The sequence below is a fragment of the Giraffa tippelskirchi genome, chromosome 5, assembly GCF_054371585.1.
Source record: "Giraffa tippelskirchi isolate mGirTip1 chromosome 5, T2T-mGirTip1v1.2.pri, whole genome shotgun sequence".
Classification (NCBI taxonomy): domain Eukaryota; kingdom Metazoa; phylum Chordata; class Mammalia; order Artiodactyla; family Giraffidae; genus Giraffa; species Giraffa tippelskirchi.
This window is the reverse complement of record NC_137279.1, coordinates 101102716-101129721: the sequence shown is the minus strand read 5'-3', so window position 1 is coordinate 101129721 and position 27006 is coordinate 101102716. Positions and strand designations below refer to the sequence as shown.

At 45.9% G+C, this 27006-nt stretch overlaps 2 protein-coding genes, 1 long non-coding RNA gene and 1 other non-coding gene across 4 annotated transcripts in view; 2 read left to right on the top strand and 2 right to left on the bottom strand.

Moving 5' to 3' along the window:
* The window catches only part of LOC145504747 (NBPF family member NBPF20-like), a 532650-nt gene that overhangs the window by 480770 nt on the left and 24874 nt on the right, over positions 1-27006 (bottom strand). The gene's annotated exons all lie outside the window — the stretch shown is intronic.
* LOC145508187 (U1 spliceosomal RNA) lies at positions 6655-6818 on the top strand. The gene has a single exon (XR_014055439.1). It is a non-coding gene; the product is annotated as a U1 spliceosomal RNA (small nuclear RNA).
* On the top strand, positions 9513-12801 carry LOC145504787 (uncharacterized). Its single transcript, XR_014052484.1, has 3 exons — positions 9513-9575; positions 12120-12344; positions 12485-12801. It is a non-coding gene; the product is annotated as an uncharacterized LOC145504787 (long non-coding RNA).
* Positions 15687-26949, bottom strand: LOC145504763 (NBPF family member NBPF4-like). The gene is made up of 4 exons (XM_081486082.1): positions 26703-26949; positions 22966-23193; positions 20762-20961; positions 15687-16823 (listed from the first exon to the last, which is right to left on the bottom strand). Exons 1-3 carry the CDS (start codon positions 26866-26868, stop codon positions 20771-20773), a joined length of 585 nt encoding a protein of 194 aa, XP_081342208.1. The 5' UTR covers positions 26869-26949; the 3' UTR covers positions 15687-16823; positions 20762-20770.

Here is a 27006-nt window from a genome sequence, read left to right as displayed (position 1 = left end):
CACGAGAAACATGTGCAAAGAACCCAGGCGGAGGAGCCACAGGAAAGCCAGGTATTTGGCTTACCAAGCTTTATGGCCAGGAGGTGAGTCCTCAGGGTTTTCTGCTGGTTTGGGACAGTGTCTTTGGAGACAGAGAATGAGCCAACAGAGAGCCTCTGTTGCCCGAATGGGTCACTTACCTGCTTGCACATCCCGGGTCAGGCTTCGCCTCTAACGTCTACAGTCCAGGCCTGAAATCCACAACTCAGCTCTGCAATGAGAACGGAGTCCTTAGGGAAGAAAACCAGAGGCTTCAGCCTCAGCCCAGTCATATTTCCAGGGGTAGGAGGGCACTCCTAGATCCCTTTCCTCCCTGGCCACACCAATCACCAACTAGAGAAGCCAAGAGAGAAGGTGGAGAGAACAGAGCTACTCAGCCCACCAACCAGAACTCCCATAGCTTTTCTCACTCTAGAAAGGGCTATTGCCTGACAATCCCCAACCAAGGACCCTCAGACTCCTAGGCTTCAGGGAGGAGAAGCTTTAGGAAATCCACCACTTCTGTGCAACCCACTTGCAGATATTCAGTCATTAGCTATCAAGTTGGACACCATTCAGTGCTTGTCCTACCTGACCACAAGTCACAGCTAGTTTCCACCCAGGAAAGGGAGACCATGAGGCCGACATACCTTCTCAGGTTTCTCCAGAACTTGCTGAAGCTCCCTGTGTCCCTCCCATGCTGAAATGCTGGCTCCATATCTCCTCACTCACCTCCTTCCTACTTGTAGAGTGAGGCCTACTATGCAGGCCTGCAAGCCTGTAATTGCCCAGGTGCAACACCAAAGAAACACAGCCCATAGACAGTGACAGAGACAACAACCATTCAGTGGATAGAGAATCTTATAATTCCTAAACAAAGGGTCCTAGAGTGACATGCCCCAGTATTCAGCAAACAGCTGGCAGAACAAGGCAGCGATCTTCACTGCTGGGGCCGAGGGCGGAATTGAGGGGAGACTACAACGTATAGGGACCATCGATGTCTGATTGGCTCACCAGTCACCAGGGAAACCAGAGGCTGGGGTCGGGGCAACCGCATAGTTGGTTACTGACTAAGCCGTATAATTAAGGGGCTACAAATCGGGAAAGCAGTATGGCAAGCCTGTATATTGTCACCCTGCTTATTTAACTTATTTGCAGAGTACATCATGAGAAATGCTGGGCTGGATGAATCACAAGCTGGAATTAAGATTGCCAGGAGAAATGTCAATAACCTCAGATATGCAGATGACACCACCCTTATGGCAGAAAGCAAAGAAGAACTAAAGAGCCTTTTGATGAAAGTGAAAGAGGAGAGTGGAAAAGGTGGCTTAAAACTCACTCTTCAGAAAACTAAGGTCATGGCATCTGGTCCCATCACTTCATGGCAAATAGATGGGAAAACCATGGAAAGAGTGACAGACTTTAGTTTTAGGGCTCCAAATCACTGCAGATGGTGACTGCAGCCATGAAATTAAAAGACACTTGCTCCTTGGAAGAAAAGTTATGACCAACCTAGGCCGCATAGTATAAAACAGAGACATTACTTTGCCCACAAAGGTCCATCTAGTCAAAGCTATGGTTTTTCCAGTAGTCATGTATGCATGTGAGACTTGGACTATAAAGAGAGATGAGTGGTAAGGAATTTATGGTTTTGAACTGTGCTTTTGGAGAGGACTCTTGAGTGTCCCTTGGACTGCAAGGAGTTCCAACCAGTCCATCCTAACGTACGTCAGTCCTGAATATTCATTGGAAGGAGTGATGCTGAAGCCGAAACTTCAATACTTTGGCCGCCTGATTTGAAGAACTAGCTCATTTGAAAAAATCCTGATGTTTGAAAGATTGAAGGTGGGAGGAGCAGGGGATTTTGGAGGATGAGATGGTTGGATGGCATCACCATCTCAATGGACATGAGTTTGAGTAAACTCCAGGAGTTGGTGATGGCAGGGAGGCCTGGCGTGCTATAGTCAATGAGGTCACAAAGAGTCACGCATACCTGAGCAACTGGACTGAATTGAACTGATAATTAAGGGGATTGGATAGTCATGTGGGTGAAGGAATGGCTGGTGAAGGAGAATGAATAGATAGCAAGAGAACGGTCATTTTGAATGACTTGACCTTACAATTTTGTCTGGAGGTGCCAGCAAAATTTCCTTCAGTTTCCCCAAGACTGTCCACAGGGCACCCACTGCTGAGCCTCATTTCCTGTGCGGATGGAGTGGGGTTTGGATCCAACCTAAGTGTTGATTGGTTGAGTCAATAGATCAACATTAACAATTTTTATTTACAAATACTTACTGAATAATCATAGAAGATTCAGAATATGGTTCAAAAGGATTAAGTCCAGAATGAAAGAATGTTTATGGAAAAGGAAAAAGACACCAAAGAGATATTTCTAAATTAGCCTCCTCAAGCAAGAGGCGTGAGAGGAAAGGTCACTGCTTGGGAAGATAACAAACCCATAGAAAAGGGAAAAGGCAGAACTACTAAACTACCAGGGCTTCCCTGGTGGCTCAGTGGTAAAGATCCAGGAAAGGGAGGAACACGAGGACTATGAACATTCTCAGGTTTCTGCCAATGCAGGGTAGGAGGCACAGGTTCAATACCTGGGTTGGGAAGATCCCCTGGAGGAAGAAATAACAAACCAATCCCATATTCTTGCCTGGAGAGTCCTATGGACAAACGAGCCTGGCGGGCTACAGTCCATGGGGTAGAAAAGAGTCAGACAGGAACACGCACCTATGCACCCTTACATAAACAAAGCCAGGATGGTAAATGTGGTCCTTCCGTGGAACTTGCCTCATAAAGAAGGTGGCACCAACATTTTAAGTTGTCTGGGATCTTGAGAACCAGACGTGCTCCATCCACGTCCAGAGCTCCTGACTTTTGGTCACCTATCCCTGGGGTTGACCTAAGGCCTGTGCTGCCTTAGTTGCCTGGGGAGGTGGAGCCATCTTACTCCGTCCCCTCCAGACAAGAATCTAACCAGAAAGAAATGTATTTGTGCTTCTCGGCCTGGTGAAAAAGATTCCCTCATCTTCCTCTCAGACTGCTCAGCCCTCTCCTTTGCTGGCCTGCTTTGTGTGGGAGTGGGAGGGGGATATGGTAGTGGGAGTGATCCAAGAGGAGCAGCAAGAGGGAGGAGGAGTGAGAACAATAAAACACTGGTGAGGTGCTAGTGAGGACAGGGAGGAGAAGGGAAAACAGAGGCAGAATAAGGAGGAGGATGAGCAGAGCTTGAATGCCAAGGTGCTCTAGTCTCTGGTCCCAGAATGGCAGCTGCCCTCTCTTGAACTTCCCTTGAGTTTATCCTGGACACACACAGTGGGCATCCACACACACACACACACACACACACACACACGCACACACCCCAGCTGCTCTCACATCCTCCAATCTTCTTTATTCACAGAAGAGCAGCCTCTCAGCCCCCGCCCCCTCCCACCCCCAGATTCTGGGAGTTCTTTCCTTTTTCCCCGAGCCTCCGCAGAATTAGGCACAGATTCTTCATCAGCACCCAAACCCTTGTCTACGGTTGTGGAGAGTCCAGAGCATAGAAATCATCCGGTAGAAGAGGAAATGCAGGCCACATGGGGTATTGGGTCACCCCGCAGAATGACCAGCTGTCCCAGGCCATTCTGGGTTGTTATTTTTGAAGATGTCAAACTCATTCAAAAGAAACTCCAAGATCCTTGTTGCAGGCCATTGCTGCATGTAGCAAATTATGCTGTGCTGCGTGCTGTGCTTAGGTGCTCAGTCATGTCCAAATATGCTATGAAATCTCAAACCGGGTGATGACTGCTTGTTTGAAACTCATGGATAAGGCTTTAAAAGGCAAAGCAGGTGGTGAGTGCTAATTACTGGGAATCAACAAGACTGGGGCAGATCCCAAAAAGGGCTAGGTAGGAGAAGCTGCTTAGGTCAATGACTAATTGACCTCCTATATTAGTCAGCTTGGGCTTCAAGAAAAAATGCTATGGATTGGGTGGCTTGACCCGAAATCTGTTTTCTCACAGTTCTGAGAAGTCCAAGATCATGGTTGGAACTTCTCAGCAATTCAGTTTCTGGTGCAAGCTCCCTTCCTGGCTTGCAGATAGTCCTGGCCTGGCTGGGTCCTCACAAGGTCTTTCCTTGTTGCTTGAGCTGGGGTAGGGCAGGGGCCCAAGCTCTCTGCTATCACTTCATTTAAGGGTACATCCTATCAGATCAGGGCCCCAAAGCTATGATCTCATTTAAATTTCATTACATCCTTCAAAGTTCCTTCCCTAGATACAGCTTCACTGGGGATTAGTGTCCAAGATATGAATGTGTGGGGGGTGAGGGGAGGGAAACACATATACTCAGCTCCTAACACCCTCCCCAGCCTCCTCCCCCCATGAAGGCATTTGCAGCTCTCAGCTCTGATCCCTGGGAACTGCCCAGGCACTGGGTCCTCAGATTCCTCTCCCCACAGACATGTTCCTTCTCTCTCTCTGACTCACATGCCTCAGTACAGGGCCCAGCTGTTGACTGCTGACCCTCAGAAACAGTGGACTGACTTGCTTTCACCTGGATCACTTTCAGAATGGAGCAGCCACCACTGACTGATATGCTTGCAGAAATGTGTTCACTCTGGAGCCTGGCTGTGGTGGTAGACTAATGCTTCCCCAAAGATGTCCACAACTGGGCCCCTGGAGTTTGTGATTATGTTACTTGACATGGCAAAAGAGACTTTGTTGGTGTGATTAAATTAAGCATCTTGAGATGGGGGCTCCATGGAAACACAAAGGTTCATATAGACAAAAGAAGGAGACTTGGTGTCAGAATAATGTGTTGTGAGAAGAACGTGATCAGCTGTAATTAGCTTTGAAGATCAAAGGGGCCTAGGAGAGTAGAATGTAGGCATCTTCTAGAGGCTGGACAAGGCAAAGAAAGATTCTCCAGGAAGAATCACCACAACCCAACTGTCACTTTGATTTCTGCCCAGGGAGATGCATCTTGGATTTCTGATCTCCAGAGTCAGAAAATAATGAATGTGTGTTGTTTTAAGCCGCTAAGTGTGTAGGAACATATCAAGTAGCAATGGGAAACTCCTACAGTGGACAGCGGTGGGTAAAGAATACTTAAAGTCAGTGTGCAGGACGAGTCGTGTCAGCTGTTCAAAGAAAGGCCAGTTCTTCCTGCAAGTGACCTGGGTGCCGAGTTCAAGATTCTCCCTCCAGGCTAGTCCCCTTCCCCCTGAAGCCAAATGCACTTCAAGGATCAAGTTCCTCCACTCCTTGGTCTCTGGTCTGAAAGGCAAGCTGGTTGCCTTCTCCAGCCTTCCCACTCCCTGCCCTCAGGTCTAACCCACTCTTACCCAGTAAGAGAAAACAAACAAACCTCATTCTTTAAGCAAACACGTCATCTTTCTATCCCTTATTTGGGTCATCAGCTTCTTTTTCAGAATCTTCCACTTTTGTATTCTGTATGGTGAGAAAAGGAAAAACATGGCCCCTGGGAGACCATGAGGATGAAGTCAGAAGGTGCACAGAAAACGCACCAAGTAGAACTTTGAGATCTAACTCTTGGCAGCTACAAACTGCCACTTGCCATCTACCTTTACAAGGTTTAATGCTGCAGCTGTTGATTTTCAACACCCCCTGAAAGGAGTTCAGGGTGGAGAGCCGAAAGGAGCCCACTCTGTGCTGTGGGAAAAACTGGCAGAACAAGTCTTCAGATAGTGATGTATTTTCAGGAGCCGATTTTATGACCCAAATATCTCCTAGTACCTAGAAAAGCACAAAAATCCTTCACGGTGACATGCGATCCTCACGACTAGCAGTAACCTTCTGCAAAAAATCTGCACTTGAATGCATGTCCTCTCCCTTCACCAAGATCACACATACACTGACCTTCGCCCCTGCCTTTGTGGAGCAAGTTCTCAGAGCTATCTGAGATGCTGTCTCCTGAGCTCCTCATTTTGCCTCCAATAATACTTGAACTCACAACTCTCACGCTGTGCATTTTTGAAAGTTAGCACCCTGACTCTATATGCCTACACACATAACACATACTCACGCTTTATTTTGTTCCTACAAATATATATTTACATCCATTGTTTTACAACTTATTATTTCTTAAAACAAAATTGGATCAGCATAACAGAGGGCCACAGAATTACTATTCTCAGCGTGTCACCCAGAACAAAGGTTAAGAATACAAAGAGGCTGGCTAAATTCCCCTCCATCTCAACTAAAGAAGAAAGGGTCTGTTTCCACTGATTTCTGGGCTCCCTAAGCTGTGGGGAATCACGACGTCCCTTCTCCTTCAGCAGCCGGCCTGCCCATTGGTCCTCTCAGCAGGGGTGGGAGGGGAGATGAGGGGCCTGGGACAGGGCGTGGGTTGGAGGAGAGGAACCGCCTTACAGGTCCTGAATGGGGTGGGCTTATGTAAATTTGCAGCGGAAGCGGTACAGTTCCCGGCCTGCCATTTTGCCGGTTGTGGGAAGTTTTTCCGAGATACTCTTGAATTTTATTAGAAGAGTTGTTAGGAGTGCCTGAGAGGCGCGAGAAACGATGGGGTGCGGAGGGTGGCGGAAGAGATGGCGGCAATAGCAAAGTGAGCGTGTGCGAAAGTGTACGGGTGTGAGGCTGTACGGGCGGCCGGCCAAGCCTTTCCATACTTAGCCGGCAGAGAAGATAGCACGGTCGCGAGGGTGGTTCTCCCAGAGCGAGACTCACCCCTTGCACGGCGAGTGTGTTGACCTCTGCGATTTCCGCGAAAGGGGGAAACTCGACTGCGTGATTTGTGGTAGTGGGGGACTGCGTGCGCGCTTTCTCTTGGTAACTGCGGTCTTAACGATAGAATTGATTTCTACTTCAGCGTGTTTTTTTCGGGGCTCAGGCGATAGAAACCAGCTCTCGGTAATACAGAAGACCCTCGGAAAGATTTTTCTAGGATAAAAAATGGCATTTCGCTCCAATGCCGTACTTTGGGAAAGCTCAAGAACGGAAAGGAGAGCCTGGCAGACTACAGTCCGCGAGGTGGCAGTGTTCAGCTGAGCAGTGCAGGCACTCTTCCCTCCAGCTTAATGTAGTTCTTCTGTGTCTGATGGTCTCGATTCCAGCTTAATTTAGTTCTTGTGTGTGTGAGGGTCTCGAACCATCGCAGCTTCCGTCGTTCTCTTCTTTCCACCTTCAGTTTTTCCCAGCATCAGTTCAGTTCAGTCACTCAGTCGTGTCCGACTCTTTGGGACCTCATGAATTGCAGCACGCCAGGCCTCCCTTCCCTTACCAACTCCCGGAGTTTACCCAAACCCGTGTCCATCGAGTCGCTGATGCCATCCAACCCTCTCATTCTCTCTCGTCCCCTTCTTCTCCTGCGCCCAATCCTTCCCAGCGTTAGGCTCTTTTCCAATGAGTCAACTCGTCGCACGAGGTGACCAAAGTATTGGATTTTCGGCTTCAACATCAGTCCTTCCAATGAACACCCAGGACTGATCTTTAGGATGGACTGGGTGGATCTTCTTGCAGTCCAAGGGACTCTCAAGAGTCTTCTCCAACACCACAGTTCACAAGCATCAATTCTGCGGCGCTCAGCTTTCTTCACCGTCCAACTCTCACATCCATACGTGACCACTGGAAAAACCATAGCCTTGACTAGACGGACCTTTGTTGGAAGAGTAATGTCTCTGCTTTTCAATATGCTATCTAGGTTGGTCATAACCTTCCTTCCAAGCATCAGGGTCCTTTGCAATGAGTCCAGGAGGTACCTCAAAGGTTGTATCTTGTCAGCCTATTTATGTGCAGAGTACATCATATAAAGGACAAGACTGGGTATGCGGATGACACCATCCTTATGGCAGAAAGCAGAAAAAGCGAGAGTGAAAACAGTTGGCTTAAACCTCAACATGCAAAAGACAAACATCACGATATCTGGTCCCATCAGTTCAGTTCAGTTCGTTCGCTCAGTGGTGTCCAACTCTTTGCGACCCCGTGAACGCCAAGCCGCCCTGTCCACCACCAACTCCCAGAGTCCACCCAAACCCATGTCCATAGATTCGGTGATGCCATCCAAGCATCTCATCCTCTGTCGTCCCCTGCTCCTCCTGCCCTCAATCTTTCCCAGCATCAGGGTCTTTTCAGATCAGTTGGTGACAGGTGGAGGAAACGAGGGAAACAGTGACAGACTTCTTTACTTAGGCTCCAAAGTCACTGCAGAGGGTGACTGCAGCCATGAAATTAAAAGACGCTAGCTCCTTGGAAGAAAAGCTACTGCAAACCTAGACAGTGTATTAGAAAGCAGAGACATTAATTTGCCAAGAAACGTCCCTCTAGTCGAAGCTATAGTTTTTCCAGTGGTCATGGATGGATGTGAGTTGAATCATAAAGAAGAAGAAATGAAGTTGCTCACTCCTGTGCGACTCTGCCATTCCACAGGCTGTAGCCTACCAGGCTCCTCTGAAGCGAGAGTACTGGAATGGGTTGCCATTTCCTTCTCCAGGGGATCTTCCCGACTTGGGGATCAAACCCAGGTCTCCTGCATTGCAGGCAGATGCTTTACCCTCTGAGCCACCAGGGAAGCCCAAAGAAGGCTGAGCGCAAAGAATTCATGCTTTTGAACTGGAGTGTTGGAGGAGACTCTTGGACTGCAAGATCAAACCAGTCAATCCTAAAGGAAATCAGTCCTGAATATTCATTAGAAGGACTGATGCTGAAGCTGAATCTCCAATAATTTGGCTACCTGGTGCGAAGGGCCAACTCACTAGAAAAGACCCTGGTGCTGGGAAAGGTTGAAGGCAAGAGGAGAAGAGGACAACAGAGGATGAGAGGGTTGGATGGCATTACCAATTCAGTGGACATAAGTTTGAGTAAGGTCTGGGAGGTGGTGAAGGGCGGGGAAGCCTGGCGTTCTGCAGTCCGTGGGGTCGAAATGAGTCGGACACGACAGAGCGGCTGAACAACAAAACAGACCCATACTTTGCACCGCTCAACGCTTACAGAATTTGGCACATTTGAACAGTCCTGTTACTGCTGTAAACCGTTCTTTGTGCCTAACTCATTTGGGCTCGCAGTTCCTCCACCGGCATGGTGCAACGGTTTGGGAAGGCGGATCCCTGGCTTCTGGTCTGGTTCCGACCAGAGCAAAGGTCATGTCTCCTCACAAAGCCGGTGGTGGCCCGCGAGTCTACCCTTGGACCTGGGGTACCAGGCATGGGACATCCCACGAAGCCTCAAAGGCTCTTCTGAGGACGTGCAGAGTTCTCAGGGCAGCGGGAAGAGGACACTTGCAAAGAGGGAAGGGACTTTCTTTTTTCCTGGCGGGAATTTTACCTCAGGGCAGAAAACTCTAGAAATGCCGGCAGAGCAGATGCATTTGGGGGAGGCCTAAAAGCCCCTCCCCGTCGCTCACCCGGAATGGGTCTCCTCCCATTCCACCATGTCCAAAGCTGTAGAGACGGCCGCCGGCCGGCGAGTCAGGCGCCCCCTGGCGTCGTGGAGGAAGCGGCAGGCGGCGGAGTGACGAGAGCGCCGGGAGGGAGGAGGTCCTGGGACCGCGCGGCTGAGAGCCACACGGCTCAGCGGCGGGAGAGCGAGAAGGTCGTGTTTCCACGGTGTAGTGGTCAGCACTTTGGACTCTGACTCCAGCGATCCGAGTTCGAGTCTCGCTGGGACCTTTCTCTTTAGGCCGCACGCAGAGTCTTTTACTGGCGCAGCAGATGCGCGCTGAGTGGACCTACTCTTCCGCCCCAGCGCCCAACTCGTTCTGCTCTCGGGACCAGAACGCCTAGGTCCCGCGAAGGAGGCCCTGGACCCCCGTGATCTGCCACCTCCCCCTCAGCAGTCGAGATCTGAGACCTGCTGCTCTGAGAGGCGCAGACCTGTGGACAATGGAGGGGGCGGGGCGGGGGACCAGCCCCTGGCGTCCCCGCAGGACCCTGCGGCTCTGCCGGTCAATGGTCCTCGGAGGCCCGGCCCCGCCAACAGAGGGCGCGGCGACCGAACCACTGCCACCCCCTGTCGGGTCACCCTGGGTCTTAGGGTAAAAGGCAGAAGCTGCGCCCACTGAGTCCTGCCCCACGAGGGGGCTTCGGACCGCACGTCTTGGCCCTGTGAATAATGGTCCGGGGGCTGTGATGTCATGGACCAGCCAGGGTGACAGCTTTCTGGGCGGGGTTCCAGACCTGAATGGGAAGTACTATATTTTATTCAGGTACCCTATTATTCGCAGTTTTGATTGATCCTGTTCCAGAACTTCTCGCTCTTAAGTCTCCTTTGGACAGGAAAAACCGCTGTTAGGCTAAGACTTGAACCTTGACTCCAGGAAATCTTGGCCTTTCATCCCAAACTCAGCCAGGAAGAAGAGTCTGGGCAGTGTATTCCAGCGTCTGAGATCAGGGGTCGCTCACCCAGTTCCACCCAGGCCTTTGAGACATTTGCAGACCTTATAGGGCTAGAATAGTGAATACAGACTATTTAGTTAGATTTGAGTTGGAAACAGCATTCACTTTCTATCATTATAAAATTGATGTTTTAAATGTCACTTCTAGACATTGGAAACACGATGTAACTTTTGTGGAACAACCATATGGATGAGAACTATAAAACAATAATTTATACGTACCCTGGAACAGTTACAAAATTTCAAAAACAAACTCTTTCCTTAATTGTGTTATTATTGGCATTGTTGGTATTTATTCTTTTTTTTTTTTATACATTTTTCTTATTCCAAATGATGTGGGGATAAGCAAAGGAGATGGTATGAAATCTTGTATTTCCTTTACTCCCAGTGCCCTTAAACACAAAAACACTGGTATATGGAAAAGAGTCAGATGAAAGATAAACATTCAGTAAAGCCTGACGTTCTGAATTTGAGTATGTACATTCATACAAAGATGAGTATGTATTTCCTAGCTCTGTCCACTGCAAACGCCTAGAAATCAACCAAATCCAGTAAGCATCTTAAGGTTACAATTGGATTTGGGAATAACATTTTGCACAAACAGAAACCAGAGATTCTTAGAAAAATGACTGAGTCCAGGTGAGGAGCAGAAAATCTTCAGGATAAAAGAGAAGCACCTCTTCATACTGTTATCAAGAAAGGTCTCAAATACTATTAGAAACTTTTCAAAAGAATTGAGGAGCCAGCTTAAAGTCACGTTCACTGCCAAAAGAGAGATAATTGGAGTATTGGTAAGAGCTATATTGCAATGAATTGAACTACTTCACGGTGTTTGCAAGTTTGAATTCATATTAGCACACAGGGGTAAAAAAGAAATAAAGGAATCGGTGACCACAGAGGATTCTTGGGGAAATGCTCATTAAGCTGCAGTTTTCTTTACAGAAGCTACCACTAAGTAACTACATAGTATTTGGTCTTTAGGAGAAGTTTCTTTTCATGCAAGTATTCCAGTTAAATACTACATGATGATGCAATATCACCACTTAGTGCCACATAATCAGTTAATGGATTGAGAAGTCTTGAACTGAAAGGACTGGTAATACTATTTGAAGAAACACACAGAACTTGATGGGCCTCCTCCTCAGAGAGTGCACACCACTTCTGAAGAAGTCTTGCTAGGACTGCAAGTGTGAATCTCATCAGTCTCTGCATCTACAGGTCCAAACTAGGGACCACTAGACATATGGCTGTCAAATAGTTACAAAGGAGTAGGACGGAGGACCTGGATTTTAATTTATAATTCATGTGAGTGTAACCTTAAAAGTTGGAGACATGCACAATATTTTTCTATTAAACACAACTTGAAAACATTGGTAGAATTGTATTTCCTTTGTGTGTGCGCTCAGTCGCTCAGTCTTATCCAACTGTTTTGGGCCCATGGATCATATCTCGCCAGGCTCCTCTGTCCATGGGATGTCCCAGGCTAGAATACTGGAGTGGGTTGCCATTTTCTATTCCAGAGGATCTTCGTGACCCAGGGATTGAATCTGCGTTTCTTGTGTCTCCGGCATTGGTAGGCGAGTTCTTGGGAAGCCCCATATTTCCTTTAAAGTATATATAGCATTCTCAGCTATGTAGGAGATTATTTTTCCATTATTGTGTTCTTATACTTTTTAGTTGTCAATGTGGTTGCTAGAAAATTTTAAACTACGTGTGTGACTTGCATCTTTGTTACATTACAGCACTGCTCTATATTCTACCACCAAAAAGGAAGAATGAAGGAGAGAAACATTTATTAAAGTACCTAGTATACAATTTAGACTGTGGGAATGCTACAGAAAAACCAAGTCCGTTTCTTCAACAAATGAATGAGTTAAAGCGGAAATCAGGACAGCAATAGACCAAGAGAGATGGAGAGTGAGTGAGAGAGAGAGCAAGGAAGGGAGGAAGGAAAGAAGAAATTGAAGGTAAGCATACATGTAAGAGACTTAAATGCTTTATCTTAGTGATTATACTTTGTGGACTTTATTTGCCTCCAAAAAAGAATACTAACGTAGAAACAATAATGGAGGAGGGGGGCTTCCCTGGTTAAGAATTTGCCTAGCAGTGCGGAGGACACGGGTTTGATCCCTGGTCCAGGAAGATCCCACATGCTGTGGGGCAACGAAGCCCACAAGCCGCAACAACTGAGCACATGGGCAGCAACTCCTGAAGCCCAAGAAACCGGCAAACCACAACAAGAGAGTGGCTCCCCCTCTCCACAGCTAGACAAACCCTGCGCCACGCTATGAAGACCCAGGGCGGCCATAAAGAAAGAAAGAAATTAAAAAAAAAAAACCTATGTGATCAAATAAGCTGAAAAAATGCTGCATGGTAGACAATGGAACATTTGAATAGTCTTTCATGATATTAAAGATTTTGAATTAATTTATGATTATAATGCCGTGATGATATACTTTCAAAAAGAGTTCTCATTTAGGGGAAACACGCAGACATAATTATAGATGAAACATGATGTCTGAGATTTCCTTTTAAAAAGACAGGAAAAGGTAAGTGCATGGATTGTAGTAAGACAGTATAAGCTGGTAATTGTAGACCATGCTTGACAAAGATGGGAGGGTTCTGTTGTGTCTATTTTGTGTACTATTCAAATTTGAGATTTGAAAAAGAATGATAGGAGAACACAGGTCCACCTAGAATAATAGCAGCTGAATCTCTCAACATACAATTCCAAGGGCTAGGGACTAACAGAGAGAGTCAAGGACACCATTCAAAACCCTGCGCCAAACAACCAGGGACCAGAGAACACTGTGGACAGGACTTGGTTTGTATTCAGCTGGGTCTGGGAGGCACACAGCAGCGGAGAGATCAACAAACACCCTGCACATAGGGCAGAGCACGGCACGGAGGAGGACTCCCGACAGAGCTCAGGTAAAATAACTCACAGAAAGAGCATGTGGATAAACTCAGGGGGATGTCTGAGACCTGGTTGGCTCTAGCTCTGGTGACTGGGGAATTGATAGGAAGGGGTTCAACAGTGCAGAGAACCAGAGGGTGACAATCTTGAGGAGGCACAATTACTGGGATCAGGTGTGAGACCAAGCTGAAGGGAGCATCCTTTGGACACTCGTGGTGATGAAAAAAGAATGGTGCAACTGGCAGAAATTAAAGGTCCTACTGGAAGAAACAGAATCCCCAAATCAAGAGACACACCATGCCTTTCCCCCAAGCCTTAACTCTGCTAGAGTAATTGCACAAGACAGACCTAGAACAAAGAAATCAGCTAAGCCACTCACAGCACTAACCCCTTCTGACCTGGAACAACTGTTTCTCATTCAGGTAACCTAGTCATGTGAAAATGAAAACTATAGAGCAGACATTTCTTCCAAGGTGACAGAAGAAAAAAGTGTAAAATGAGAGTCAAAAATTTCAGCAAATGAAAAGATTGCCTCAAAATCAATCAAAACACATTGGAAAATGTAAAATGGCATCCATATTTTGAATTGATCTGAACAAAGCATTCAAAGATACATACACATGGAAAAAACTTCAATATTTTATGTAAGAAACACAGAACGTGAGATACAAGTGCGCAGGAAAGAAGAAATGAGAAATTGGAACTGGCAGAGATTTAAAAAATTGAAGGTAAAGAAAATCCTTTGAAAAAAAAGGCTAAATGACAAGGTACATAGAGAACATATTTATCGAAACGTATCAGGGACACTGCATGAAAAATGAAAGCATCAAACAGAATAGAAATGAACAAAAGATAGTGAGAAAGGATCAGAGAGAAAGTCATAGAGACCTAGGGGAAATAGACCTGGAACGGTCAGTTCTAAGACCTATCCTAGTAGAGCTGAGAGACTTTTTTTGAAAAAGAAAAATGGTCCTGAAGCTCCAGACCACCCTTTGCCCTCAGTGAAGAAAAATCAATTTACATTCTGCATCTCAGCAGAACTTATAAAGTAAACATTATTTTTTTAAAAAAGTCAATAGAACTCATTGTGGACAAGTTCTTTATATTTAGCCAAGCTGTCTGTGCTGTATTAAAGCAACAGAAAACAAGTATTAAACATATCAAACTTAAGGAATCCTCAGTCCATCATGAGAAATCTTTAAAGACAAACTCTGCTCATCAAGAATTGACAGGAAACTATGGGTTTTGTACATCTGGTCATCACTGAATATATGTGATTGTAGATTTAAGCCACTGTGTCGTGGGCCCTGCCCTGGGCGCAGCCTAGGTACACCCTCAAACTTCTGCAGGGAGGCTGCTAGTACTCCCAGAGTGGGACAGCCATCTTGTGCCACCAGGGGGTCGAAAGGACCCAGTGGGCCCCTCCTCCAGCTCCTACCTCTATCCTACCAATTAGCACATTAAAAAAAAAAAAAGCTAGGAAAAATACAGTATATAAAGGGTAAGACAGAAGGAAAAAGCAGAACAATGTCCTTGATCTTCACAGTAGTAAAAAGTTGATGTTGATAGATAACATTTAAAATGTTTTAAATATTAGAAATGAGACAAAATACTAAAGGACTAACGTGTCAGAAATTTTAGTGCACTAACTAGCTACCAGGCCTTCCAAATCCCAAGCAAAACACACAGACACAAACAAATATGCATACACAAATAAAATAAAATAACAGAGAAAGAAACACAGAAGATACAATCTACTACAAATGGTAAACATAGATTAAAAGATGCGAGAGGTGTTTAAGATACAAAACTGAATAGGGAGAAACAGAGGGGCTTCCCTGGTAGTAGCTCAGCTGGTAAAGAATCTGCCTGCGATTCAGGAGACCCCGGATCGATTCCTGGTTTTGTAGGATTCCCTGGAGAAAGGACAGGATACCCACTCCAGTAGTCTTGGGCTTTCCTGGTGGAATCTGCCTGAAATGGTGGACACCTGGGTTCGATCCCTGGGTTGGAAAGATCCCCTGAAGTAGAGCATGGCAACCCACTCCAGTATTCTTGCCTGGAGAATCCCCATAGACACAGGAACCTGGCGGGCTACAGTCCGTGGGGTTGCAAAGAGTCGCACACAACTGAGTAACTAAGCACAGCACGGCACATGAGAAACAAGAGTATTTATATGAATAAAATCAATCATGTTAATAGTGGACTGTGGATGGGAGAGGGGTGGGAAGGAGGTTCAAGAAGGAGGGGACATATTTATACTTATGTTTGATTCCCATTGTTGTATGGCAGAAACCAACGCAACATTCTAAAGCAGTTAGCCTCCAATTAAGAATACATTTAAGAAAATAATGGATTATAACACTGAATTTTAAAAAAGCATGAGCTTAAGTTGAAACTCAAAAATATTTTTAATAATATGTTAGGGGTAGGGATTGTCTTTTCCATAGCACAATGCTGGCTATACCACAGATATGAAATTGACACACATCAGGGACCAATAAAGGATGGTAAACTTTTTACAGAAGGAGCACCATAGAATACGATATTCATACACTCTCAAAAGCCCACTAATCAAATTACTCATTACAGACACAAAATCTGCCTTTTCAATGAACAGATCTTATCAGCCTCTGCATAACAGTGTTCAATGTTAAAATAATAATCGTGGAGACAGGTAAAGTGGACACTCTTAACCTCCAAACAGGCTGCGCTAGGAAGCACACAGCATGTGCTAGATGTGTTCTTGGCAAACAGGGTTTACCTGAATTTAATCATGAGGAAATGATCAGACAACTGCAAAAGGTAGACCTTTGAGTAGACAACTGACCAATCCTCTGCAAACAAGTCAATGTCACGACCATCAAGGACAACTACAAAAAGGTGAGGAGATGTTTGAGGTTCCAAAGGACTAAAGAAATACAGGAACACAATCTTTTTAGTCCTTTGGAACCTACAACATCTCATCTCCTTTTTGTGGTTGTCTTTTTGGGGCAAACATCGACTGTTTGAAAAAAGACAGGCCAGTTGTCTGGTTCAAAGTCTAAATTCTGCAGTTATCTGGTATCTACCTCAATATTAAACACAGGATAAACACTTGAAGCAAGAACAATGTATAGTAAATGCTGTCTGCTTTGAGCACAGTCCATCCGGTGGCAAAGAATGACCGGGTTGATATGTTGTCTTCTTCTAATTGTTCCCATGCTGGTGTGTGGAGGATGAATATTTAGAAGAGCAAGAGTTAAGGTCTTTCCAAACTGTGTGTCCATCAAAGCATCGATCACCTTACTGAGGATTACATGCGGAGGCTGATGACTGGGATTACTCCCATCAATTCTGTCCCTTGGAGTGTGGAGAGTGGTCGTTGGTTGGGACGTTCGTTCTCAGGAAAGGATCCCTCTGGCGTTGCTGAGGTTGAAATTGAGTTGCTGTGGTTGAGTTTTTTTTTCATCAAATGGAAAAGGTACATATTATAGTGTGGTTTCTCAAATTGACGATATCTTTTCTTAGTTCCTAACGTAATTGGTATCTGTGAAAGACAGACAGAGAGAAGAAATGTGAGTCTTTGTTAGATCCTGCTGAGCCTGGAGGGATGGCAACATGGTGACTGGGGCCAGGGGCAGACAGAGCTCCTGTTGACAGGACGAGCTGAAGGGAGAGCCACAGGCTGGCTGGAGAGGAAAGTGAGGTCCATGATTTCGAAGGAATACCTCCCTAAACTTTCACCTAGCCTGTGGTGCAGCATCTAAGGACCCTTGTCCTCACCCCACCTGTGCTTGGGGATATCTCAGCTCAGAGCTTCTTCAGAGCCTCATCTGGATCCCTACCACTCAATACTCAACGGTCATTTCACTCTTGAATCCCCTTCATCTGTATGCTTTCCCACACGTTCAGGGATGGATGTGCTGAGCATCCCTCAAACACAATTAGAAACAGACTGCTATGGGAGCAGAGGATCCTCAATTGAGAAAGACACCCTCTTCTTACCTCTGCAGCCCCGCCTTCTGAGGAGGAGAAGCAGGCTACCGGAGAGTCCTGGAATGTGAGCACCAATAGGGACCTCAGAATGTATCCAAGTCCAGTTTCATAATTTACAGAGGAGGAGCTAGGTTTTCAAGGGTCTAAGGACTATCCAAAACCACATGACTTGTTACTGACAACCCAGGCCACAGGCCCTTCCTATATATTTGCGGGAAGGGAGAGGAGAAGGGGAAAAGCTCCAATCTGGAGGAGTCAACAGTTAATAGAGGCTGTTTGGTCATCCTCCTGGGCAGGAATAAGGCTTTCCAGGGAAATCCAGCTCCAAAGAGACTGAGGAATGAATGGAAAGGAATGACTGAGGAATGAATGAATGGAAAGGGGAAACTCAAAATAAAATTAGCGAAAAGAGAGCAGGGAGTGTCACTGTGTCTCAACCCATTTGCATCCCATGGACACCAAAATGCTATGGAGGTGATTTCATGCTGGATCTTCCTTAAGGCATTTCTAGGAATATCCTTGACATCTACACAAATAAAACTCTGAAGTGAAAGAGGGTTCAGTTTAGTTATCCTAAATTCTCATCAACTTTTCCTCAAACTTTTCTCAAAGAAAGAGTCTCTACTAGTATTTTATGCTGGTGTATAGAAAAACATCCAGGAAAACATCTACTTCTGCTTTATCGACTAGGCCAAAGCCTTTGACTGTGTGGATCACAACAAACTATGGAAAATTCGTAAAGAGATGAGAATACCAGACCACGTTACCTGCCTCCTGAGAAACCCGTATGCAGGTCAAGAAGCATCACTAGAACGGGACATGGAACATGGACTGATTCCAAACTGAGAAAGGAGTATGTCAAGGCTGTATATTGTCACCTTGATTATTTAACTTATACCCAGAGTGCACCATGCGAAATGCTGGGCTGGATGAAGCACAGCTGGAATCAAGACTGCCGCGAGAAATATCAATAACCTGAGATATGCAGATGACACCACCCTTTTAGCAGAGAGCGAAGAGGAACTACAGAGCCTCTTGATGAAAGTGAGTGAAGAGTGAAAAGGGTGGCTTAAAACTATGCATTCAAGAAAAAGAAGATCATGGCATCTGGTCCCATCACTTCATGGCAAAGACATGGGGAAACAATGGAAACAGAGACAGATGTAATTTTCTTGGGCTCCAAAATCACGGCAGATGGTGACTGCAGCCACGAAATTAAAAGACGCTTACTCCTTGGTAGAAAAGTTATGAGAAACTGAGACAGCATATTAAAAAGCAGAGACATGACTTTGCCAACAAAGGTCCATCTAGCCAAAGCTACGGTTTTTCCAGTAGTCATGTATGGATACGAGAGTTGGACCATAAAGAAAGCTGAGTGCTGAAGAATTAATGCTTTTCAACTATGGTGTTGGAGAAGACTCTTGAGAGTCCCTTGGACTGTAAGCAGATCCAACCAGTCCATCCTAAAGGAGATCAGTCCTGAATATTCATTGGAAGGACTGATGCGGATGCCGAAGCTTCAATACTTTGGCCACCTGATGTGAAGAGTTGACTCCTTAGAAAAGACCCTGATGCTGGGAAAGACTGAAGGCAGGAGGAGAACGGGACAAGAGAGGAAGAGATGGTTGGATGGCATCATCGACTCCATGGACACGAATGTGAGCAAGTTCTGGGTGTTGGTGATGAACAGTGAAGCCTGGCATGCTGCAGTCCATGGGGTGGCAAAGATTTGGACAGAACTGAGCAACTTAACTGAACTGACAGAAGGGCATGTCAAAGGATCAATATAGCAGGATAAGGCCTAATATTCATTACGGGGCTTTTGCATAAAGAATAGATTCCATGAAAAATAACTTGTCGAATCTGCTGTTCTGAGCCAGTTAGTAGTCTGTGAAACAAGTTTAGTGAATAGCTAACTGCATGTGGCATTTTAACAGTAGAAAAGGAAACACTAAATTTTATTCTTGTGGCAAGGTGGGGGTTGATTTTATACTTTGGGGTCTATGTAATGTTTTTTTCTTTGTTTTATTGTATCTTTTACTATAAAAATTGTGAGAAACTTGAATCCAAACAGAGAGATTATATATCTAACTTAACTATCTACATCTCTTTTTTTCTCTTTTCTCTTCTCCAGGCTCTACAAAACAGTTCTGTTGAGAGAAAAATGCAAATTCCCTTACTTGTTACTATTCAGCTTTTTGAGGAAGCAGCCACTCATAGGCCACTGCCATATTGGTTCCTTGTATCCTATCAGATCCACAGTCCTTCTAATCCTTGAGGCATATTAGCAGAGCTTTGATATCCAAAGCTCATCCCCAGAACTTTAAAATCAGAATTTCAATGGATTGGGTGTAGGCATCCTTGTTACCTCAAAACTCAACCCGTTTTCATTTTACAACAGCATGATTTAGAACTACACACTAGACCACCTACACTATTTCACACCAGTCTTTTTATTTTCTCCTTCTAATCCAACATGGACTTCTCTCCACTGGCCCTAAAGATGTTTTGGTCTTTCTCTGTTACTCGCATATAAATAACTGGCTTTCTCAATTGCATTGTCTGAAGCAATGATTATCTTTATTCGCATGTATCTCCCTGGGTCTTCATAAACGTGGCCCAAAGTTAATTCAGTACAATGCTGTCCTACATTCCCTGGCCTCAGATTTCAACTCAGCTCATTTTTCTGGGCTTTTACTAATATGGAGAAGGAATCATGTGAGTAAACTGGAGAGGTCTGAATACCTGTCCATCTCATGCCCTATGTATTTTGAAAACCTGGCTTCTGTATCTCCTTTCCCCCAAAGTCCCTTTAGGGAGCCATTTACTGTCCTCCACCTAATGCCAGCTCCAGGGAGTTCCTGCAAGTCCCCTGCACATTAGCAAAGTTCTGCCTATCAGAGGCTGTGGGGAGTCATGACTCAGGTGAGTGCAGCACTCCTACCTATGACCCAGGGTCTTATCTTATTTTAGTAATGAAGGCCTTTTCCTTCAGTTCCAGTGTTTCTTATTCAGGTGCAAAAGCTGAGGGTTAAGGGCTGTCCTAGCTACTTTCCTCCAGAAGCCAACTCACATGCGAGTGATTCCTTAAGACACGATCCTGAAAGAAAGAGGCAGTGGACTTGGAGGCAGGGGCAGGGAAAGTAAGGTGAAGAAACCAAGAATGTGTGTGATTTAAGGCCAATGTTTTCAGTGGCTTAAATGCTGCTATTCTGATGAGGAGGACCACGGATCTGGGCTTCCTTGTGGCTAATAGGAAAGGTCAGAGGGAATATGAGGATGGCAGCAGTGGGAAAACAGTAGAGGTCCGAGTGGAAAGAGGAGATTGAGATGGAAGGGCACTGCAGGGTGGCAGCCCCCATGGAAAAGAGAGGAAAGACCACACAGAGGTAGTGTCAGCTGTTGAGTGAACAAATGAGGAAGAGAACAATTAGTGGGAGATTTAGCCACAACAGATAATGAGCATAAGGTAGAAGTACATGGAATTACCATTGTTCCCTAAGCTTGAAGGCCAGGGAATCTGCATGCCAGTCTCCACTTGCCAAACAGCAGTTTTCTTTTGATAATCTTCTCCTTCAGGACACTTAAGCACTTCATCTTGCTGCACACTGGATGCACGTGTGCGCCTGCTGCGGCGCCCTCACCTTCCAGCTTGGGAGGGTTCTTCATTCTGATGGAAGCATCCAGCTCTGAAGATAAAACCACAACCAACAGGATCCATTGTTAATCATGATTTACGAAGACTTACTCCTTCACCCAAGGAGGACATCAGGTACAGAAAGTGTCCAGGAACAAGAAAGGCCATCTGAAAGCCCATGGGTAGGTGAAGACAATGGGGATAGTTTTATATTTTCTTTTTTGCTGATCTTCCTTATACTACCCAGGATTGTTAAGTGTGCCACAGGGCAAACATGCTTCCGGATGCCAAAAATGAGCCAAGAAGAATAAAACGGATGACAACAGAAATTCCTAGGTAGAAAAGACAAAGGCAAGAAACTCCTACAGGATGCAGTTTGTACTGTTGGCTGGGAAGAGATGAAGCAAAGTCAAAATTGAAGGAAAACCTCATGAGAGAAAAGAAGTGGGGAAGTGTAAATTGGAAGGATTTTTAATGTGCATGAATATAGACTTCATATATATGTAAACACACTACATATGATATGTATATATAATTTAAATAAGACATAGACGATATGATAAAAATGGAAGAAGACTCACAAGTGAGTGTGTTTGTGATGGAATAAATGAGTGAAGGATTGGAGCTATTGAATGGGTCATTCTATTGGCTTCCTGATAAGTTGAACTTGGAAAACAAAATAGAAAAATAAGAAGAAGGAGCAAGAAGCTCTGTTTGGTGACAGGAACTAGGAGATATGAGCAGTGGGTGGGAGCCACAGTGTGGAGGGGTGTGAAAGTAAAGGGCATTAAAACTACCCTTTGCTGCAAAATCTGCTGTGAAGCCTGGGTTTATGCTCAGGACTCCGTGGGAGGTGAGCAGGAAACAGAGTGACCGAGCCAGTGAGGTTCAGTCTTGGCTGAGAATGTGGGAGGCCAAGCACAAGAAAAGGAGACACGAGAGGGAAGAGAAGACAAGAAACACCGCAAGACCTAGTGGCTCTTGTCAGGCTCTGCATCCCGGCCCTCCCTGGGCACTTTCCTTGAGACTCTCCATGCTGCCACAAGGCGTCTCCTTCTTATCTCACCTCTACCTGAGGACATGGGTCTCTCCTTATTCCTCAGATGAGGCCACAGCCTGAGGGATGAGCACCAGGTCGAGTCAGGGTCCAGGGGACGATGTGGAGAGCAATGGAGGGTAAGGATGAATACGTCCCAGATGAAATGGATGTGAGGGTCTGAAAGCTCTTTTAAGGAAATTTGAACAGATGTGGACCCAGAGGAGAGGAAAACTAGGAGACGGACATGGAGATGAGTGGAGAGAAGGACTTAAATGGAGTATCGTAAAAGGGACAGGTGGGTGCACTTCAGAAATGAGGGTAGCCCTTTATTTTAAAATGAAGGTACAATGAGGAAAATCAATTGGATATGAAAAGCAAACATGGGACTGAGTTGCAGGGCCAGTGTTTACACTCCTACTGAATGTTGCTAATACACTGTTACTGAGAGCACCCAACAGGAGTAAATCGCCTTGATGACACATGTTGAACGAAGAGGAAAACATTGCCAAGCTACCTTTCTGAGAAAGCAAGGGAAGATGGGGTCTAGAGAAAGGGTAGACCATAAAGCCTATGCTACCATAGAGGAAACAACCATTGTGCAATGATTTTGTAAGTGTTAAAGCACCAGAAAGACACAACGCTTAGATATTCTATATTCATAGTGGTTATCAAACAAATTTTAGTGAATCAGACACTCTGGACATTATGTTGTTTACAATTCCCAACAATCATGCAAAGGAGAGAATTTTTCAAGTGTTCAGATGAGGGACGAGAGAGGTAAATACCTAGGAAGATAAACAACGTGGCTCAGTTAAACAAGCAGGAATATGCAGAACCAGGGCCTGAGGCTGAGCTGCTCCTGAGGCCCAGGTTCTTGCTCACCTCATTCTGGTAGAGGGTCACAGGTTTCAACTGGGCCGACAGCGGGCATGGGAGAGGCCCTCTGCCTCCTTCACCCACAGCTGTGTGAGGACCAGTACATGGACCAGAGCTTTCGAATCCCCTTTTCTTTCTTACCCAGAAAGAGTGGTCCTTGGTTTCCAGAATCAGGGTTGGTGGGAAAGCCCTGGGTGGTGGAAGAAAGACCAAGCATGGCTTTGCTGTCACCACAGTCAAAGTGCTGGTCCAGCTGCCGCTGCAGACAATTGGTCACGTGGGTGCTTTCCTGAAGCTGTGCTTGTGGAGTTTGCACCTCTGACCCTGGGAAACTCACAGGCCCCTGGTGACAGTCCACCCAGGGGTCACCTGAAAAGAAAGGAGGGTTCAGGACCAGTGGAAGCTTTTCCTTGCTAAGTCCTCTCTGGACACCCATTTCTACCGTCCTTGCCCATGAGTGAAACCACCCAGAAACCCAGACAACAAAGGCAGACATCGATGTGAAGAAGATGCCATATTTCTGGCTGTGACTGGGGTGGTGAGAAGGCAGGTGCCAGGCTGCAATTTCTTGAAATGAGAAATCAGACACTTGAGTCTAGAGGGTTTGGGTGACACAGGAGGTCAAGCCTCGTATTCTGTTCTTAGCCTCAGTCTTGTAACCTAGAGAAAAGGATCTAGACAAGCCTCTAGGCATGGGGGGAGAAAGAGTTGTTGATATCTGCCCACAGGAATAAAAGAACAGGGAGAGACATATGGCCTGAAGGCTTCAGGTACTACTAGAATTTGAGCTGAAAGATACGAGTACACGCCAGACCCTTTTGAACTTCCTTGCTTGAAATTTTTGCCTATGCTTTCACTCAACCATACATGTATATATAGAAGAAAATCTATTCCACATGGAGCAGACTGGGGGGTGCATGGTATTAGCAGCTAGGACTAGTGGAGAAGAGGTCTGAGACCCTCTTGGAAACACGCCTGTGTCTCTTTAGAGAGAGACACAATGTATACTCCTTCAATACATGTTCCTCCACTGGTGCCTGGACAGTGCTCCTAATGAAATCTGTTTCTATTTCTACTGTGAAATGAGGACATAGTCTCAGAACGTGGGCTAACCAAAGATATCAAGTACCCTCCTCAGGTCCAGGTCAGGCTCATGTGAGGTCACAGCCGCCAGGGCCTGCTCTACATTGCTGTGGGGCTCTCCTCTCACCTCCTGCTGATGCATCTGCACCCTCAACAAGGTTTGTTTAACTGTCTCTCATGGATCTCATATCTCTTAGTCTTCCAGACAGCATCTGTGCCTGACTCTCCTCAAAGATTCATCCAACCTCCTTCTAACTGTTTTCTCTGATTCAGTCCTCTCCACGCTCTCAAAGGTCACCTGTCTTATCACCCCCCAATCCTGTTTTATCACATGTTCCTCAGTTGATGGAAATTCATCCTCCCTTCTCTGCTCCACAGATCTAACCTCCTCACTCGCCTTTCCAGTGCTCCTGTCTTCTAGTCCCTCTTTCTTCTGCAACATCACTGCCCACAACTCCCTCTGCAAATCCTCCCAGGACTCAGGCTGGCCCCTTTCTGACCCCAGCCCTGCACCAGGAGCCTCTGCGAGCTTCCGGGGCTTTTTCCAAAAGCACTTCTCTCAGTCTGGTGTGCCCTTCATATTTCCATCAGGCCAAGTTCATTAATCATTCATCCTCCTATTTTAGGACACTTGATCAGATTTTAGGATAATTCATATTGGGTAAAGGGTAAATCCTCGTATAAAATTTGGTGTTTGAAAGAACTGTCAAAACTACATATCCCCTCATTCTCCAATGTTATTTTGAATCAATGTCTAGGATTGTTTTTAATTATCGTTGTGTAACTTCATCATCTAATTTTCTTTGTCTTTTCTTGAGAATGGGTTTTATTAGACCTATGCTTTGAGTATTCTTTCCACTGACAGAATATAAAATAACCGAACATTTTATCCAACATCAACAATTCTGCCCAATATTGCTAGTGTGGGGAAAGTCCTCCAATAGAAGATCAAGTTGTAATTTAAAAATCAGGTGTTTGTGTTGTTTCTGCAGGGTTTCTCCTTGTACAGAGAGGATGGGGTAGACCTGACTACTTGTACCCACATGGCTGCATAACAGCTATCCACACTGGACTCAGGTTATCATGAAACTCAAGACACAGGATGGATCCCTGTATAGTTTAGATATTCCATTCATCCATCTCAATCCATCTGTGGGGATTTGGCCTTTCCCGGCCCACTGTGTACAATGGACTCGCAGGACTGGGCCGTATCACTGACATCTCACTTCTGAGACACATGTCTGAGCCTCACTCATCCCCTTCACAGGAACCCACACCCGGCTGTCAGTGTTTCTGAGATAGAGCTCCACAGTTTTTTAATGGCTTCAGCACAGCCAAATTCAAGGTGTCCCTGGACCCATCGTGACAGCAGGTGACCTGGGGGCAGGAGGTGGGGACAGGTGTGGACTCTCACCCTGGCTGATTCTCCAGAGAGCCCCGTGGAGCTGTGGCTCCACCTGGAGGGGCTGGAGGAGCCGCTGGCTCTGCTCTCAGGACAGAGTGCACAGAGGGATAGGGAGCTGGCAGGTCTGAGTGAGGGACCACAGGGGTTCTCTGCAGCCCTCTGGCAACTTTATGTTGAAGATTAACATAGCTGCAAATCATTTGGTCGGGGCAAAGAGGAAAAGGTGAGCAACATCCTCTCTTAGTCACGGATGGTCCAACTACTGAGAGGAGAGGACACAGCCTGAGCCAGGGAGTCAGGCCCAGGAGAGGTCAGTGTCCCACCCGCCAGTGGCCAGGAGTCTGGGCCAAGTGAAGGGACCTTGCTGATCCTCAGCGCCCTCGGCTCCGCTATGAGACACCACAGGCACCTGAGAGGGTGCCTGGGAGGGCTGAATGGGGTGTAGTGCGCTTGGAGCTCACTTAGTAAGGAGCATGGCAGGCAACAGGGGCACAATAACTGTGTGTTCCCTTTCGGGTTTGCGAACTACTGTGATCCTGAGAAAGCCTTTGCTTCTCTGCTCCTCAGGGAAGAATGAGAAATAAGAAATCAAGATGATCTTATGAATCAAAGTCCTAACAATAAAAATACTTCTCCTAAAGAAAAAGTCAAAAAATAGCTCAAGAAGGATTTCATACTAGGTTTTCATTTCCATACCCTACGAACTGCTACCCAAGGGGACCTGGCTCATAAATTAGCTCAATACCCCTATCAGATACACAGGTTATGGATAGTTTCCATGCGGTTATGCCACTGAGATTGCATAAAACATTGAAACTATAACCCGCACGTGGAAGACTCCTTTTGGCTGCACAAAGGATGAAACACAAGGGTGTCTCTAGAGGATGGAACAACAGAGACAGATACTTGGCTTCATGGAAATGACAGGGCATAGGCAGATTTGATGTTCAGGAGCTAGTATCTAAATGCTTCAGAGGGAGGTTGGCAGCCCAGGGGTAAGAATCTAGAGCTGGGGAACAATAGAACATGCTACAAATATGGAGCAGATTGCAATCATGAATGAAAAGCCAGAGAACTTGCCAGAAACTTCAAGAAATAAAATTCGCAACAAAATGTCATGACTACAAGGATTCTTATCTTGATCAAAAGAGCTCTGTTACACAAATTCCTGCAGGTGAGACAGTGGTAGCTGAGATTCTGCCCTGATCCCTCCACTTGCCCTCTCTGGTCTGACGTGATACCAGAAGCCTGTGCTGATGAGATAAGTTCAGGTGACAGAGGGCAGCCTGGGGCAAGAAGAATGCAAAGGCTCGAGATGCCTTTTAAAAATTGAAACTGAGAACACAGTTCTAATCAACCTGAGCCTAGGAACCTGTCTGGGAGTACTCACCGTTTACACCTAGATCCAAGAAATCTTCTCTTGTCTCTGTTGGGAAGGAGGCACTTCTATAAGGATGACAGGAACCTGTCAGATGATGGCCACTAGAAGCAGCCAGATAACATTCATCCAGTGAGTCCGGCTGGACTTCATTCTCTTCTACCACGAGCTGATCCATACTGAGATTTGAGGGGTTGGGAGAGCAGATGGTTAAACAAGAGGGATTAGTCAACCTAGAGCCACAGCTGGTTTTGGTGGGAGGGTTAAGGGAGAGGTTGCAGAAAACAAATGGGGAGTCCCCTTAAAGGAGGTATAA

Excerpts from the sequence above, each read along its gene's own strand:
- LOC145504763 (XM_081486082.1), bottom strand. The coding sequence starts at position 26,868 with ATGGATCAGCTCGTGGTAGAAGAGAATGAAGTCCAGCCGGACTCACTG. Across the intron at positions 23,194-26,702 it reads CTTGGATCTAGGTGTAAACG|GTGACCCCTGGGTGGACTGT; the intron begins GTGAGTACTCCC and ends CTTTCTTTTCAG. Across the intron at positions 20,962-22,965 it reads CCAAGGACCACTCTTTCTGG|AGCTGGATGCTTCCATCAGA; the intron begins GTAAGAAAGAAA and ends TTTTATCTTCAG.